General features: G+C 46.1%; 1 protein-coding gene across 4 annotated transcripts in view; it reads right to left on the reverse strand.

Moving 5' to 3' along the window:
- PDE6D (phosphodiesterase 6D) overlaps positions 1-16701 on the reverse strand; it is a 91984-nt gene extending 75283 nt beyond the window's left edge. Inside the window, exons 1-2 of one of the 4 annotated variants that reach the window (XM_075340405.1) lie at positions 16686-16701; positions 14997-15157 (exon numbers count right to left, since the gene is read on the reverse strand). In XM_075340405.1, coding sequence (XP_075196520.1) covers positions 14997-15043 — 47 coding nt within the window. In that variant the 5' untranslated portion in view covers positions 15044-15157; positions 16686-16701. Of the gene's footprint in view, positions 1-14996; positions 15163-16352; positions 16632-16685 lie in introns of those variants that run through there. The other 3 variants (XM_075340402.1, XM_075340403.1, XM_075340404.1) reach the window with 3 other exon arrangements.
- Positions 16702-16983: the final 282 nt, after the last annotated feature.

Here is a 16983-nt window from a genome sequence, read left to right on the forward strand (position 1 = left end):
TTACAATCGCAGCATGCTGCGATTGTTTTCTCGGTCCGATTAGGGCTGAGAAAATAATCGCCCATGTGTGCTGACACACAGGCTAGAATTGGTCCAAGGGGAATGCGATGTTTTATCGCACTCCACTTGCACCGATTTTCTCGCCGTGTGGCTTAGCCCTTATAGTAAGGATCCAGCGACTTGCAGTGTTTTAACTTTTTTCAAAAACACTACTTGCAGCGTTTTTGAGCTGCGTCCAAATACTGTTTTTTCACTGGATCCTGACTATACTGCACGCAAACGCATGTGAACGCTTGCATGCTGATAGACAGGATCCTGCTTGATTTACTGAGCATTCCCAGAAACCAGCCTGGCGTGATCAGTCCCTTCTCCCCACCTCCCTCCCTCCCCCCTCCCTCTCTCCCCCCGCCTGAGAGCGGCAAACGCTTGTAACCAAGGTAAATATCGGGTAACCAAGCAAAGCGCTTCGCTTAGTTACCTGATGTTTACCTTGGTTACGTGTGCAGGGAGCAGGCAGCCAGGCTCCTAGCAGCTACAGATGCTCATAACCAAGGTAAATATCGGGTATCCAAGCAAAGCACTTTGCTTAGTTACCCGATGTTTACCTTGGTTACCAGCGTCTGCAGCTGTCAGATGCCGTCTCCCAGTCTATCACATTCAGTTCCCCTCACTCCCGATCACATGACTTCAATGCCTGCCCATAGACTGCATGCGTTTTTCTTTGTAAAAACAGGATCCACTGTTACAGCAAAAAAAGTTCATGACGCATGTTAAAAAAAACGTAGTGTGAAAGCAGCCTTAGCTGTTGAGAATAAGATGGGGGTTGGAGAGACAGCAGATGGCAGTGAGTGAACTCTTAAAGTTCTCTATGTGGCGATTATCGATAAGGTTGATAAATGTGCCAAGTAAAATAAAATGAAACGTGTTGTCCGACCCTTAAACTATCTTTAAAAAAAAAAATAATTTTTTTTAAATTGACACCTGTATAAAATTCCCTACCAATCCTTTGCTACCTTTACTTCCAGATATTTTTTTCACCCCCTCCTGCATGATTGAATGTCCCTGCTTCCGTGAAACTATGGCGGGGCTGTTCAGCTCTACTAGTGTTCTGTCAGTGAGCTCTGCGCCAAAGCCTCTCAGAACCCTGGGAAGGAAAGAAGAGAGGATCCTATGGAATAGACAAGATGATTGGCGTTTTCTTGACGACATTCAGACTTCCGAGCGCAAAGCACTGAAAAGAACACTGACAAGAAGAGAAGTGTAAGGCCCTGTGCACACGCTGCGGTTTTTGCTGCGGTTTTTACTGCGGTTTTGCTACAGAAAATGTTTATAACTTTTCTGCAGACATTCCCCAGCAAAAGCTATGGTTAAAAAAGAAAAAAAAAAAATGTTGTGCGCACACTGCGGTTTTTTTCACCAACAGGTTTTGCTGCATGTTTTCTGCAGCAAAAAGAATTGCATGTCACTTCTTTTCCGCAGGTGTCTGCGGTTTTTGCCATAGAAGAAGTCAAAAACCGCAGGGAACAACCTGCGGAAAAACCGCGGTAAAACCGCATGCAGTTTTTCGGTGTGGTTTGCCGCGTTTTTTTACCACGGGTGCGGTAATCTTTCAGAGCTTAAGAGAATTCCATTTTCTAGTGTGCACAGGGCCTAACAGTCACGACAGAAAAACTGATGATCCGGTCACTAATGAGATTCATCTTCATGGGAGGAAGGGAATAGCCCAGAGCACGGCACAGCCCAGAGCACGGGACAGCCCAGAGCACGGGACAGCCCAGAGCACGGCACAGCCCAGAGCACAGGACAGCCCAGAGCACGGCACAGCCCAGAGCACGGCACAGCCCAGAGCACGGCACAGCCCAGAGCACGGCACAGCCCAGAGCACGGCACAGCCCAGAGCACGGCACAGCCCAGAGCACGGGACAGCCCAGAGCACGGGACAGCCCAGAGCACGGGACAGCCCAGAGCACGGCACAGCCCAGAGCACGGCACAGCCCAGAGCACGGCACAGCCCAGAGCACGGCACAGCCCAGAGCACGGCACAGCCCAGAGCACGGCACAGCCCAGAGCACGGCACAGCCCAGAGCACGGGACAGCCCAGAGCACGGCACAGCCCAGAGCACGGGACAGCCCAGAGCACGGGACAGCCCAGAGCACGGGACAGCCCAGAGCACGGGACAGCCCAGAGCACGGCACAGCCCAGAGCACGGCACAGCCCAGAGCACGGCACAGCCCAGAGCACGGCACAGCCCAGAGCACGGCACAGCCCAGAGCACGGCACAGCCCAGAGCACGGGACAGCCCAGAGCACGGCACAGCCCAGAGCACGGGACAGCCCAGAGCACGGGACAGCCCAGAGCACGGGACAGCCCAGAGCACGGGACAGCCCAGCCCAGAGCACGGGCCCATTTCCTCCTCCAAGCAGGTAGAATTGTGCATTTTAATGAGCTTTTGGACAGGAGAGGCCATATATTGTTCTTCTGGGAACTTCTTCTGTCTGTATCGGCCCCAAAAGGCAACACAACATCTATGTTACTCAATCTCTGAATAGAGCAGTCTGCCAATAGAGAACCGTTGAAGAGATGGAAGATACGATAGTAATGTGTGCACTATACTTAATGGCAGACAAGCATGTTACATTAATGTGTAAAATTTTTCATCTTTCATCACTTAATGTGTGGTTTCTGAGAATTGTTCTAAAATAAAAAGATTTAAATATACAGTGCTTTGCAAAAGTATTCGGCCCCCTTGAATTTTTCATCCTTTTCCCATATTTCAGGCTTCAAACATAAAGATAAAAAATGTAATGTTATGGTGAAGAATCAACAACAAGTGGGACAATTGTGAAGTTGAATGATATTTATTGCTTATTTTAAACTTTAAAAAAAACAAAAAAAAAGCCTGCAAAGTCAGGCGTGCAATATTATTTGTCCCCTTTAAGTTAATACTTTGTAGCTCCACCTTTTGCTGCGATTACAGCTGCAAGTCACTTGGGGTATGTCTCTATCAGTTTTGCACATTGAGAGACTTAAATTCTTGCCCATTCTTCCTTTGCAAACAGCTCGAGCTCAGTGAGGTTGGATGGAGAGCGTTTGTGAACAGCAGTTTTCAACTCTTTCCACAGATTCTCGATTGGATTCAGGTCTGGACTTTGACTTGGCCATTCTAACACCTGGATATGTTTATTTGTGAACCATTCCATTGTAGATTTTGCTTTATGTTTGGGATCATTGTCTTGTTCGAAGACAATCTCCATCCCAGTCTCAGGTCTTTTGTAGACTCCAACAGGTTTTCTTTAGGAATGGTCCTGTATTTGGCTCCATCCATCTTCCCATCAATTTTAACTATCTTCCCTGTCCCTGCTGAAGAAAAGCAGGCCCAAACCATGATGCTGCCACCACCATGTTTGACAATAGGGATGGTGTATTCAGGGTGATGAGCTGTTGCTTTTACACCAAACATATCGTTTGTCATTGTGCCCAAAAAGTTCGATTTTGGTTTCATCTGACCTGAGCACCTTCTTCCAACATGTTTGGTGTGTCTCCCAGGTGGCTTGTGGCAAACTTTAAACGACACTTTATGGATCTTTGAGAAATGGCTTTCTCCTTGCCACTCTTCCATAAAAGCCAGATTTGCGTACGACTGATTGTTATCCTATGGTTAGCCTCTCCCACCTCAGCTGTAGATCTCTGCAGTTCATCCAGAGTGATCATGGGCCTCTTGGCTGCAACTTTGATCAGTCTTCTCCTTGTTTGAGATGAAAGTTTGGATGGACAGCCGGGTCTTGGTAAATTTACAGAGGTAGGATACTCCTTCCATTTCAATATGATCGCTTGCACAGTGCTCCTTGGGATGTTTAAAGTCTTGGAAATCTTTTTGCAACCAAATTCGGCTTTAAACTTCTCCACAACAGTATCACAGACTTGCCTGTTGTGTTTCTTGGTCTTCATGATGCTATCTGTGCTTTAAACAGAACACTGAGGCTACCACAGAGCAGGTGCATTTATACGGAGACTTGATTCACATAGGTGGATTATATTTATCATCAGTCATTTAGGACAACATTGGATCATTCAGAGATCCTCAGTGAACTTCTGGAGTGAGTTTGCTGCACTGAGAGTAAAGGGGCCAAATAATATTGCACACCCCAATTATCAGTTATTTATTTTTTAACAAAGTTTAAAATAAGCAATAAATTTCGATCAACTTCACAATTGTGTCTCACTTGTTGATTCTTCACCATAACATTAAAATTTTTATCTTTACATGTGATGCCTGAAATGTGGGAAAAGGTTTAAAAATTCAAAAGGAGCCAAATACTATCGCAAGGCACTATATATATAATTTTTTATAATTAGCTTTATTTCGCAAAAAAAGGCATGCTTTATCATGTGCACCTTGTCAGGATTTTAAAGATGGCAACTGCCATAAATCAGAGTGCACCCGTCCTAGATTTCAGAGGGCATGCAGTAGGACAGACTGCATAAAGAACATCTGCTCCAGACCTACATCCGGTCAGAGCAGTGTCCTGTCAGGCATCGTGAACGCTTGTTCCTCTGTTCCGTCGGCCTGACAGGACACTGAGCAGAGTGGCCTAAAGGGGAAGATAAACCCCTTTATTTAGCGGACTGAGAATGAACATCCATCTCAGTCAGCCTGACAGTGTTAGTGCATTGCAGGAGGACGTGTCTCACTCATCACACAGCCCCTTGCTAGGACGGCAGTACACTGCTAGATGGAAGTTGCCATCTCTAAAATACTGATATAGTGCAACAGATAAAGCATACATTTTTGCTAAATGAAACTATTTAGAAAAATGTTTAATAATTAAAAGGATTTTTATTACATTTTTCAGAAAACACCTGTAATCTCTTGTATGTCATTCCCTGTATTCAGATCCAACAATTTCTATTTTCTCTACACAATATAAAACAAGCAGCAATTCAATGCACGATGATTGAGCATTTCTGGACATGTCACCTCACCCATTATCCCCTATGATGAGTCATGAGCGTTTAACAGACAAATAGGTTGACTGAGAGCAGCATAATGTAGAGACAGAGACCCAGACACCAGCGATATGTCACTTACTGGGTTGATTGCTATAGATTTTATACAATTATTTTATGAGCAGGAGATTATTACTAGAGGGCTAGTAAACCTGTTGACATGTAGTCTTCCATATTCATGAGATCTGTATAACCCAGCTCTCAACATCGATTTGCAGCTTTCTTCCAATACACAGTGTACACAGTAAGCTGCCAGTGGTGTGGGAGTGGGGTTATAAAGAGCTCAGTATTCAGGAAACGGATAGATCTGCCGCAGATAAAACAGTAATTTTATCGAAACTGCAGGAAGCAGCCCAGTAAGGCTGCTTTCACACCTCCGGTTTTTCTTGTGCGGCACAATCCGGCGCTTTGGAGAAAAAACGCAACAGGTTTTTTTTTGCCGCCGGTTGCGTTTTTTTTTGCACACACTTTCATTAGTGCCGGATTGTGCCACTTGGGCTTGCGTTTGGTCCGGTTTTTGCCACATGTGGCAGATTTAGCCGATGCAGCGGCTGGATGGCACACTGCCTTGCACGTTTTTTTGTCCGGCCGATGCGGCGCGATTTGCAATGCATGCCTATGGACGCCGCATGCGGCGTCCTGCGGCAAACACAGCATCCGGCCGCCGCATGCGTTTTTTCCCACTGCGCATGCTCAGTAGCGTGCCGCAAGCGGCAAAAACCGGACGGGCCTAATGTCAAAAACTTAAGAAAAGGATGCGGTATTGTCGCCGAATCCATTGCATAGGTTTTAGAGCCGCATTGGCCGGCTCTGCTAAAACCGGAGGTGTGAAAGCAGCCTTAGTGATGCACTGCTGTAATCAGGGTCTCTGCAACCACATCATGCTGCTCTCAGACAAGATACCAAAAACCTGCTATTAGATTCCCTTATATAATCCCTTTGGGTTCATTTATTTGCTTTGAACCCTTTTCACTACATGACAAACCACCACCACTAGCGAGCGCTCTAAGCACTCTACAATGTTTTAATATATCACAAGGACACTAGGGCCACCTGTTCAAGGAAAGTCAATAGGTTATCATGGCAGCAAGAGTCCTAGTGATTGCCTGAAGTCTACCATGTTAATAATAAATAAAAAAAGCATAGGCTTTATAGCCTACACTTTCTATCATATCCATAGTCTAGAAAGTGTCCATCATGCACGTCAGTGGTAGGGGTTTCGACTCATCTGGTCTCTACATGGAGAACCTCCACATTGCCTCATGGGTCATCACAAGCACCCAGCCAGCCTGTGCTCTACACTGATGAGGGACAGACATCCCAAAACAGACAGTAGAGGAGCTCCTGGCTTCACATCTATCCAAGGTCATGCTGCAGTGCTCAATAAGGTTTAGTCACTTATGGATCGCTCCCTTTCTTAGGCTACTTTCACACATCAGTTTTCTGCATTCAAGCACAATCCTTTTTTTTCCTGATCCAAAGGATCCGGCAAAAAAAAATGTAAAACCGTATCCACCGGATCCGGTTTTTAACGGATCCGTTATGCCGGATGCGTAAAAAACCGGATCCGTTTTGCATCCGTTTTTGCATCCGGTTTGTCCGTTTTTTTGATGGATCAGTTTTTTTAATTAATTTGGTGCATGCGCAGTTAACAAAAACGGATCCGGCAGCCGCATCCATTTTTTACCGCATTGTGCTGGATTCGGCGTCCATAGGCTTTCATTGTAAAACACGCCGTATCGCGCCGGATGCGGTTTTTTTGCCGGACAAAAAACGTTGCAAGACATGTTGCCTCCGGCCGCCGCTTTAATTAATTTTGCCGCATCCGGAAAAAAACGGATGCAACGCAAAGCCATCAGGTACAATCTGGTAACAATGCAAATCTATGGGGATAAAACGGATGCGGTACCGGATCCGTTTAACCCAGTTTTTTCCGGATTGTACCTGATGGAAAAAAAATGATGTGTGAAAGTAGCCTTAGGTAGGACTTGTTTCTTTAGTTCTGTTAAAAAGCTAATGTGCATGTAATTTGAAAATATGTTGTTGGATTAGTGATCCCCCAGTGAATCTACTGTAGATCAACAGAATGAGGTGGCTGCATGTTTTCCCATACAGAAGCCCACTGCAGACAAACATGTCGGTGTAGGTTTCTAAAAAAGTGGGACCCTCTGGTGGCCGGATGCCTTTGTGTACACACCAAACAGTGGGCATAGGAGCACCCTAACATGTACTCTGTATACATGGAACTAAGTCTACAGCACCAGACATGCAAGAAAATCAATCAAATCTGTGGACAGCACAGTGTAAAGAAAGAAGCGGAGTAGAATAATATATAGATTTGTTGGAACAGATTCAGTATAACTTGTATATTATCCATTGAAATCCCTGATGTTTGTATAGGTACATGAGTCCAGTGGGCGGTCCTACTAGTGATTGACAGCTATCTGTGCAAGCATAGTGGTACAGCGAAGACAGTCGATAGCACCGCCCACTGGACTCCTACATACAAGCACCAGGGATTTCAATGAATAAGATGCAAGGTGTACTAAATCTTATCCAATAATGTATATCAATCTGATTAGCTCCTCGTGCTCTATAATATCCTGCCTGTAAATCAGATACCATTTTCAACATGACAGGTTCCCTTTAGAGGGAATATTTCAGCTTGAAAAACTGTTCAATGTATAGGCAGCTTGTTATAGAGCTGGATGATCTGAACAGATTGATATACGGTATATAATCTTATGGGAAAGTTTCACTTCTTGTTGAGTGGTTGTGATCAGTGATTGCTTATCTTCTTATCTTACACTATCATAGGTACAAGTGATATCTGTGAAAAACATCGATAGCACCTGCATGAGAATAACTGAGGTCTGAATGGGTCCTTAGGCTAAAGTTCAATTAACAAAAACTCCTAAAAGTTACAAATGTTATTAACTATAGTATTAAAAAACTGAATAAGTAGATGTGAGAAAAGTACTCAAAAAACAAGCGAAAGGACCTAAATCAAAAGTGAGATAAAAAAGGATATAGGTAAACCTGAAGGGCCCTATGGTCTCACCCTACCTTGCCGCGGAGGTTGGCACCCCAATAAAGCGCAACTGGCGCCCCCGCTCACCGACAACTCACCGTTAAAGACCCTGATGAGTCCCTAAAACTGGATCCTATCAGAAATTATCCACAAAAACAAATCTGATCAATTAGGTTTTAACAACCAAAGAGATAACAACAATGGTATCCACTATTAATAAGCCATGCTGGATCCTAATAGATACCACATGCAACAAATCAAAATGCAAGGGCTACTGCTGTGCACCACAGCGCCCCAGAAAAAAATGAACACAAAAGCTCACAAAATAGGTTACAAACCAAAACTAAAGAGTAGACAAAAAAAACAAAAAAACAAATGGAGAAAGACAAAACATTTCCCTTGCAGATGTCGTCATTCACAAGTCGGCCTCAACGCGATTCTCCTGTGTTTCAGGTCCATCAGGAGGCTTGATTTGGGTTTAGATGTCCATCCAGGCTGTGCCATCATCAGTTGACTGTTGGACGTCAAACGCCAATGTTTTCTCAAATGGATCTAGTGATGCGATTCCTTAGAGCAGTTATTCAGGGAGAAATGAACAGAAAACTTGCTCACTTGAAGCCCCGGGTGGGGGGGGGGGGTCACATTCTGGCTCTCTACTGGTGCCCAATTGTTTTTTATTATTGTTTCCCTGCTCAACACATTAAAAATACTGTAGTCACAAAAACCCACCCAGCCAAACATAGGGTGAGCCAGGTCACTGGTGTGGACATATTGCCTGAACAGGACCTTTCAGCTATTTCCAGTGTCCATCAATCCAAGGCAAGTGACAACACTGAAAATGAGGGAAATCAAGGAGGACAAGTGTAAAAGGGTTATACGGTACTCTCCTCAGCATTGTATAGCTTTAACAAAAAAAAATATCCATCCAGGCTCCATCCACTGAATGTAAAGCTCCAGGAAGAGTCGACAACGTCTGAGCTACTCTATTTCTTTAACTCCTATTTGAATTAGGCTATGTTCACACTAGAAAAATGATTTTTCTTAAGAGTGCGCCGGTGTTAAAAAACGCACCAAAAACGCACCTGCGTTTTTGCCGCGTTTTCACCGCTGGTTGCTCCCTGCGTTATTGTGCCAATTATATATGGCACATAACGCAGTTAGCTGCAGAAAAGAAGCGACATGCTCATTCTTTTTCTTAAGAAAATCTACTGAAAGAATTACGAAACATTTTTGCTCAGACACTATTCACATGCGCGGCCCACTGCTTCATTTCGATAAGGCAATTCATAGCCCCATTCTTAGGATCGAGGGTGGAAAACATTGAAATGTTGGGAATAATCCTTTAATTCGGTCCTAGTGAGGCAGAAAGTGGATTTTAGATAACCTCCGATTCCAATCACAGAGTACAACTCCCCCCCCCCCCATACACGTTAAATTGAAGTAGCGCACAGCTGCCAATATCAGTAGGATCAGCGACTATTTTGATCTCTTGGCCTCCCGCCTCTTTCCCGAAAGATGATGTCGGAGAATATAAAGGGTGGGCAGCTCGAATGCAAATGCCAGATGCTTTTCTACGCTAACGCAGCAGTTGCCATCGTCTGGCAACGGCATATTTCTCTTCTCGCACTGAAAACACATGAACGATTGACCGATCTGAACATTCGTATGTTTGCAAGTCGTCTTATTTTAGAAATAGCTGCAAATGTCATACAACCAGGGCTCTTGGCCTTTGTTTACAAACAGTCAGCATGTGACCGCTGCAACCAACCAGTGACACATCATGGCTCTTACCGCTACCGGTGAGGACAATATAGCACATGACCGCAGCGATGGATGTACCACTGGATCTTCTGTGCTGTATTGCTTGAGAAAAGTATGATGTGTTCATTTCAGGAGGTTTGCAACATTTTCTTACAAAACAAATAAATCAATTTAAAATCTGGATAACGTTTAAGAGCCCAGGAGGACATCTGCTTAAAGGGATTGTCCACTTCTCGGACAACGCCATTCTCAATCCCTATGTTTGACACTAGTAAAAGAATAACACCTATACTCACCTCTGGTGCCGGCGCCATTCCATTGGTGGCTCTCCTTATTATTGAGTGACATTGTAATGTCACAGAAACCCTGCGGCCAATCAGTGCTGGCTTCGATCTCACCTCCTGCGACTGCTCTCTCACTTCCTCTGGATGTTAGATTTGTTCAAAGTAGAGGAGAGCAAAGCCAGCACTGATTGGCAGCAGGGATCAGGTGACATAGTTACGGGCGGCACGGTGTATCAGTGGTTAGCACTACAGTCTTGCAGTGCTGGGGTCCTGGGTTCAAATCCCACCAAGAACATCTGTAAGGAGTTGGTATGTTCTCCCCGTGTTTGCGTGGGTTTCCTCCCACACTCCAAAAACATACCGATAGGGAACCTAGATTGTGAGCCCCAATAGGGACAGTGAAAAGCACTATGGAATTAACAGCGCTATATAAATTAATAAATATTATTATTGTTATGCTATCCCCAGGAGAGCCAATACAGTCATCGCTGGAATGGCACCGGCATTGGCGGCGAGTACAGTTGTCATTTTGGAATATAGGGATTGAGAAGAAGTTATCCAAGTAGCGGACAACCCCTAAGGGTAAATGGACACATTATGTATTTGCTGCAGACACTTTTTGCAACATTTTTTTATGCGTTTTTTCCCAGTCATTAGAATTGGTGAAAACTGCTGAAAAGACGCTGCAAGAATTGACGTGTTGCAAATTGGAAACAGCTCCAAATCTGCAAGGGATAGATAAACAACTTGTGCATGAGACCTTATAAATCTCATTCACTTTACTAGGACAATCAATGATGCAATTTTTCCAAGAAAGAAAGAAAAAAAAAAACGTGGCAAAAATGTAAGTGTGAACATACTCTTAAAGAGGTCCAACCAGCAGGATTTTGCTATATGAGGTAAAGGCAGTGCGATTGAAGCAGTAAGATTCTGAATCCAGGCATACCTGTTATAGGAAGATCTGATGTTTAATTGATTAAATATCTCTAATCAAAGTTGCACAAATTAACTGTACTTTGATTGACGTGTGCAACAGAGGTAGGCCTTTGAGGGTCAGGTCCTCACGTTTATTCCTCCTCCAGCATCATCCTGTCTTGCCCCTTTATCTGTATTTGAATATTATGCCACGCCACCATTGCCACAGTACTCAGGTCTTCATTAAAACGGCACTGGAGTCTGCGCATGCACGTACCACGATCTCCAGCGCCATTTTATTGAACACACAGCGGTGAAGACTCTGAGAGGCATCGGTGCATGTGCAGATGTAAAAAAAAAAAAAATCTGCGCATGCGCCGATGCCTCTCAGTCTTTACCACAGAGTCTTCAATAAATGGTACCAGTGATCACGGCACGCACATGTGCAGACTCCAGCACCATTTTAATGAAGACCTGAGTACTGTGGCAATGAGGTGTGTCCAAACTTTTGGTCTGTACTGTATGTCTCGGCATCTGTTTGTCATTATAGAGCCCTTAAAAAAACAAAACCTTGAGTGTACCAGTGTCTGCTACACCTTCTTATACAATTAAGTAAACGTTTAAAGTATATGTCAGGGGGAGAGCTCCTTACATATCCTTTTGGCTAAGTGCACGAATCCAGGGTGAACTAAGCCTTAGGCCTCTCTCACATGTCCGTGAAAAACCACGCACGTTTTTCACGGACGTGTCAGAGGTGCGTTTTGCCCTGTGTGAGCTGTGTTTATGGGTTACGTGTGTTCTCCATGTGTTATCCGTGATAACACACGGAGAACGGGAACTTTCCACTCACCTGTCCCTGGCGTCGCTGTCCGCGGTGCTGATCTTTGGTCTCCGGTCCTGCCGACTCCCCGCTGCTGCTGCTTCTGGCCGCAGTGAAGTGAATATTCAATGAGCGGCGGTCGGCAGCAAGTGACAGCAGCGGCAGAGACAGGAGGGCAGGAGAAGGCGAGTAAAGTTTTGTTTTTTTCACACAGACCCATGTCTTCTCTCCGGTGCGTGTCACACGGAACACATCCGTGTGGTCCGTTTGCATTCCGTGTGACACGTTTGCATTCCGTGTGACACCAGTGATGCCGGAGAGAAAACGGATATGTCGGCGTGAGAAACACACGGACACACGCAAGTACGGAACGGACACACGTTCCGTGCGCAAATACTTATGTGTGTCCAAAACCATAGAAATACATAGGTCTACGTGTCTCCGGTACATGAGAAAACTGCCAAACACGTACCGGAGGCACGTACGTGTGAAAGAGGCCTTAAAAAGAGAAGAGTTGGACCCAGCACCAATTCCGATACCATAGAAAAAATCTTTATTGAACCATATTCTTAAAAAATTGAGGAAAATCCATAACGCTTGGTGCTGGGTCCAACTTTTCTCCTTTTGTTGCCTTTACACTGGGCTGGCCTGCCTAGCGGACCGCGTGCCCCCTGCAAGCCCTGGAGTACACAGCATCAGGTGAGCTGAAGTTTTCTGTTGAACTAAGCCTTAACCTTCTATTGGTACAGTCAGGAATCTTCAGATATCACATACTATTAAAGTGCGCCTGTCGGTTCAGGAAACGTTTCACAATACTGTACGTTGTGTGTACATAAGGAATTCCAGTACCTCTGCCGCTAAGATGACTTGTACCTTGCCTCGTGACCAGTTTTTCCCTTTGTAGGCTCTAGCTCCAATTTCGGTTGTCTATGCCCTAGATGCTATGTCTAAATACAAAGAAAGATGGATTCCTGCTCATTAAAATTTTCAACCATTCTTGAGATATTAAACACTTTCTTGTTTTTGTTTATAGATTGCTGTCTAGGAGACCGACCACCGCTGCTGTCTAGCTTGTAGGAAGTGCACCTAAGGTGATCAGTATTTGGAGGTAAGGCTGGGGCCACATGGGGACAAATGCGATCCTCACATGATACTCGGCTTTGCGCTGGCAGCACAGCGGGAGCAGAGTGTCACTGTGACTGAGATCTAATCATGCGATCGGACCTCAGCTGCGGGGGGCGGGCCGGCACTGAGGAGGGGAGGGAGCAATTTCTCTCCCTCTCTCCTCCTTAGCCGGCTATTGCCATTCTTGCTCTGCACTCGCAGTACACCGGTGTACCACGAGTGCAGTGCGATCTTTCTCTCGCCCCATAGACTTGGGTGCAAGAGAAACCAGGAACGCATTACAGTCACAGCATGCTGCGATTGTTTTCTCGGTCTGATTGGGGCCGAAAAAATAATCGTTCATAAGCGCTGACACATAGGCTAATATTGGTGCGAGTGGAATGCGATGTTTTATCGCACTCCACTCGGTCCGATTTTCATGCCGTGTGTCTTAGGCCTAACAGTGAGCTCCAGTGATCCTGACAGGATCAAAGCACTGTTTACTAGCTCAATAAAAAAGCACATGTAACTGTTGTGTAAGCGCATGTTCTGCTGTCTAACAGTGGTGGTCAGTCTCTTCGGCCTCTTTCACACGTTCGTGAAAAACCACGCAAGTTTTTCACGGACGTGTCAAAGGTGTGTTTTGCCCTCCGTGAGCCGTGTTTATGGCCTACGTGTGTTATTCGTGATAACACACGGAGAACGGGAACTTTATGCTCACCTGTCCCTGGCGTCGCTGTCCGTGGTGCTGATCTTTGGTCTCCGATCCTGCCGACTCCCCACTGCTGCTGCTTCCGGCCGCAGTGAAGTGAATATGCAATGAGCATAATGAGCGGCGGTCGGAAGCAAGTGACAGCAGCGGCAGAGACAGGAGGGCTGGAGAAAGTGAGTAAAGTTTTTTTTTTATTTTCTCAAACACGTGAGTTTTCTCCGGCGCGTGTCACACGGAACACCTCCGTGTGGTCCGTTTGCGTTCCGTGTGACACCCGTGATGCTGGAGAAAAATGGACATGTTGACGTGTGGAGCACACGGACACACGTATGCTCCACACATACACACGGTCCATGGCAGAACACGCACGTGAGCGCAGACCCATTGATTTTAATGGGTCTACGTGTGCCCGTGTCTCCGGTACGTGAGGAAAAGGACCAAACACGTACCGGACACAAGGATGTGTGAAGGAGGCCTTAGGCAGCAAGTTCTAAACAAAAAAGTATCAATATATTAAGAATGGCAGAAAGTTTTAATAAGCAGTGAGTTGCCTGAATTTACAAGCACAGTCTGACAGTACCCATTTATGAAGATGGATAATAACCCTTTAAAGGGAACCTGTCAGGTGCAATATACACTCAGTACCACGAGCAGTTCTGGGTGCATATTGCTAATCCCTGCCTAACCGTCCCTGTATCTGGTAGCATAGATAAAGAGATCTTTAGAAAAAGTATTTCTAAAGATAGTGTCTTATATGCTAGTGAGGCCCACGACTAGTCGCAAGGGTGTGAGTTCCATTTGGCTAACCGGCCCAAATAGCATGCTAGCACACTCCTGTGGGCGTACTAACATGCTAATGAATGCGCTGCTTCACAGCACATACCTCACTCTTCATGGCAGCCGGCGGAGGATGGATGCGCACTGTGCGTGATCCGGAGTACTCGGGACTTCCGATCACATGCACTAAATTGATGCTCGACTTCAGTGAGTTATAGTGCGCATGATCAGAAGTCAATCCTCCGCCGGCCGCCATCAAGACTGAAGTATGTGCAGCGTTGCACAGAGGCGTGCCAACATGCTAAGGGGGCCAACTAGCCAAGGGAACTCATGTCCTTGCGACTAGCCCCTGCGCTCATTAGTATATAATAAGCGATCTTTAGAAATAGTTTATCTAAGGATCTGTTTATCTATGCTAGTGTATACAGGGACTGCTAGGCAGGGATTAGCAATATGCACCCATCTGACCCTGATTGGTATCATTAAAGCAACAGATGAACAAGAAAGTGTCATAATTATGGGACAATGCATGTAGCTAAAGCCCACAAGCCCAGATGGACAGCACCTTACACACATTAGGATACAGCTTGAATCCCTCCATGATCTTCTGGGCCCGCTCGTTGTTGCACATGTTGAGGGTCTTCTGTATTCTGCAACAGGACTGATGAAGAGTCTTCTACAACTGGTTGTAACAAGTCCAGATGTCACAGATCACAATGTCACCTCTGTCCCCTGGTACTGCCACCTAGACTGGGTACATGTGAAATGAATGCCACAAACTGGCAGCGGAGATCACAGACTGGCAGCTATGCTAACAGAGGGGATCACACATTAGCAGTTATGCCAATGGAGGGGATCACAGACTGGCAACTATGCCAACAGAGGGGATCACAGATTGGCAGCAATGCCAACAGAGGGGATCACAGACTGGCAGCTATGTTAACAGAAGGGATCACAGACTGGCAGCTATGCCAACAGAGGGGATCACAGACTGGCAGCTATTCCAACAGAGGGGATCACAGACTGGCAGCTATGTTAACAGAAGGGATCACAGACTGGCAGCTATGCCAACAGAGGGGATCACAGACTGGCAGCTATGCCAACAGAGGGGATCACAGACTGGCAGCTATGCTAACAGAGGGGATCACAGACTGGCAGCTGTTAACAGAAGGGATCACAGACTGGCAGCTATGCCAACAGAAGGGATCACAGACTGGCAGCTATGCCAACAGAGGGGATCACAGACTGGCAGCTATGCCAACAGAGGGGATCACAGACTGGCAGCTATGCCAACAGAGGGGATCACAGACTGGCAGCTATGCTAACAGAGGGGATCACAGACTGGCAGCTGTTAACAGAAGGGATCACAGACTGGCAGCTATGCCAACAGAGGGGATCACAGACTGGCAGCTATGCCAACAGAGGGGATCACAGACTGTCAGCTGTTAACAGAAGGGATCACAGACTGGCAGCTATGCCAACAGAAGGGATCACAGACTGGCAGCTATGCCAACAGAGGGGATCACAGACTGGCAGCTATGCCAACAGAGGGGATCACAGACTGGCAGCTGTTAACAGAAGGGATCACAGACTGGCATCTATGCCAACAGAAGGGATCACAGACTGGCAGCTATACCAACAGAGGGGATCACAGACTGGCAGCTATGTTAACAGAAGGGATCACAGACTGGCAGCTATGCCAACAGAAGGGATCACAGACTGGCAGCTATGCCAACAGAGGGGATCACAGACTGGCAGCTATGCCAACAGAGGGGATCACAGACTGGCAGCAGAGGGGATCACAGACTGGCAGCAGAGGGGATCACAGACTGGCAGCAGAGGGGATCACAGACTGGCAGCTATGTTAACAGAAGGGATCACAGACTGGCAGCTATGGCAGCGGTGGGGATCAGAGTGGCACCAGTGACTGAAGGGCAAACCTAAGCCGGCAGCGGAGAGCTGTGACCGGTGACAGTGCTGCACTCCGGTCATAGACTTGACTTGTCTCTTGATCAAAGTTTCTCTGTGGCGGGTCCTTGCAGGAAGTGTCAGGCTGCGCCAGTCTGTGGTACTGTTACTACGGACAATGGCGACTCTACATTGATGTAGGCAGAAATGGCCTTTTGGATGCTACAATCCCGATGTGGAGGCCGCTATTCATTACCATGTAGTCTCGGGCTCCAGCTAAGCGGATTTATGGAAGCGACTCCAGCGCCTCCCCAGCTATCTGTAACGCCTTGTGTGTGCAACCGAACCTTGTATCTGACCAATACCTCTTAGAATACGTCGAAATGAAAAGCGCTTTCCACTAATCAAAAGCCGCGTACTACCTAGAACCTCCCTTAATAGGCGTGGCTTAGTCTACAGAGGTTAGATTGTATTCATAACGTTCCAGGGCAGACATATGCGCGTCACTCTGCCCAGCAACGTGACGTTCCATAGAAACGGATAGCTGTGTACGGGAGGGGAGCGTGGACAAAAGTGTATTGTAAGCGCTTCTGTCTGTACCCGAGAAAATAACTACTTCATGTGATCTCGTGCTTGAAAATGACACTATAAAGTAAAAAGAGA

The sequence above is a fragment of the Anomaloglossus baeobatrachus genome, chromosome 3, assembly GCF_048569485.1.
Source record: "Anomaloglossus baeobatrachus isolate aAnoBae1 chromosome 3, aAnoBae1.hap1, whole genome shotgun sequence".
Lineage (NCBI taxonomy): Eukaryota > Metazoa > Chordata > Amphibia > Anura > Aromobatidae > Anomaloglossus > Anomaloglossus baeobatrachus.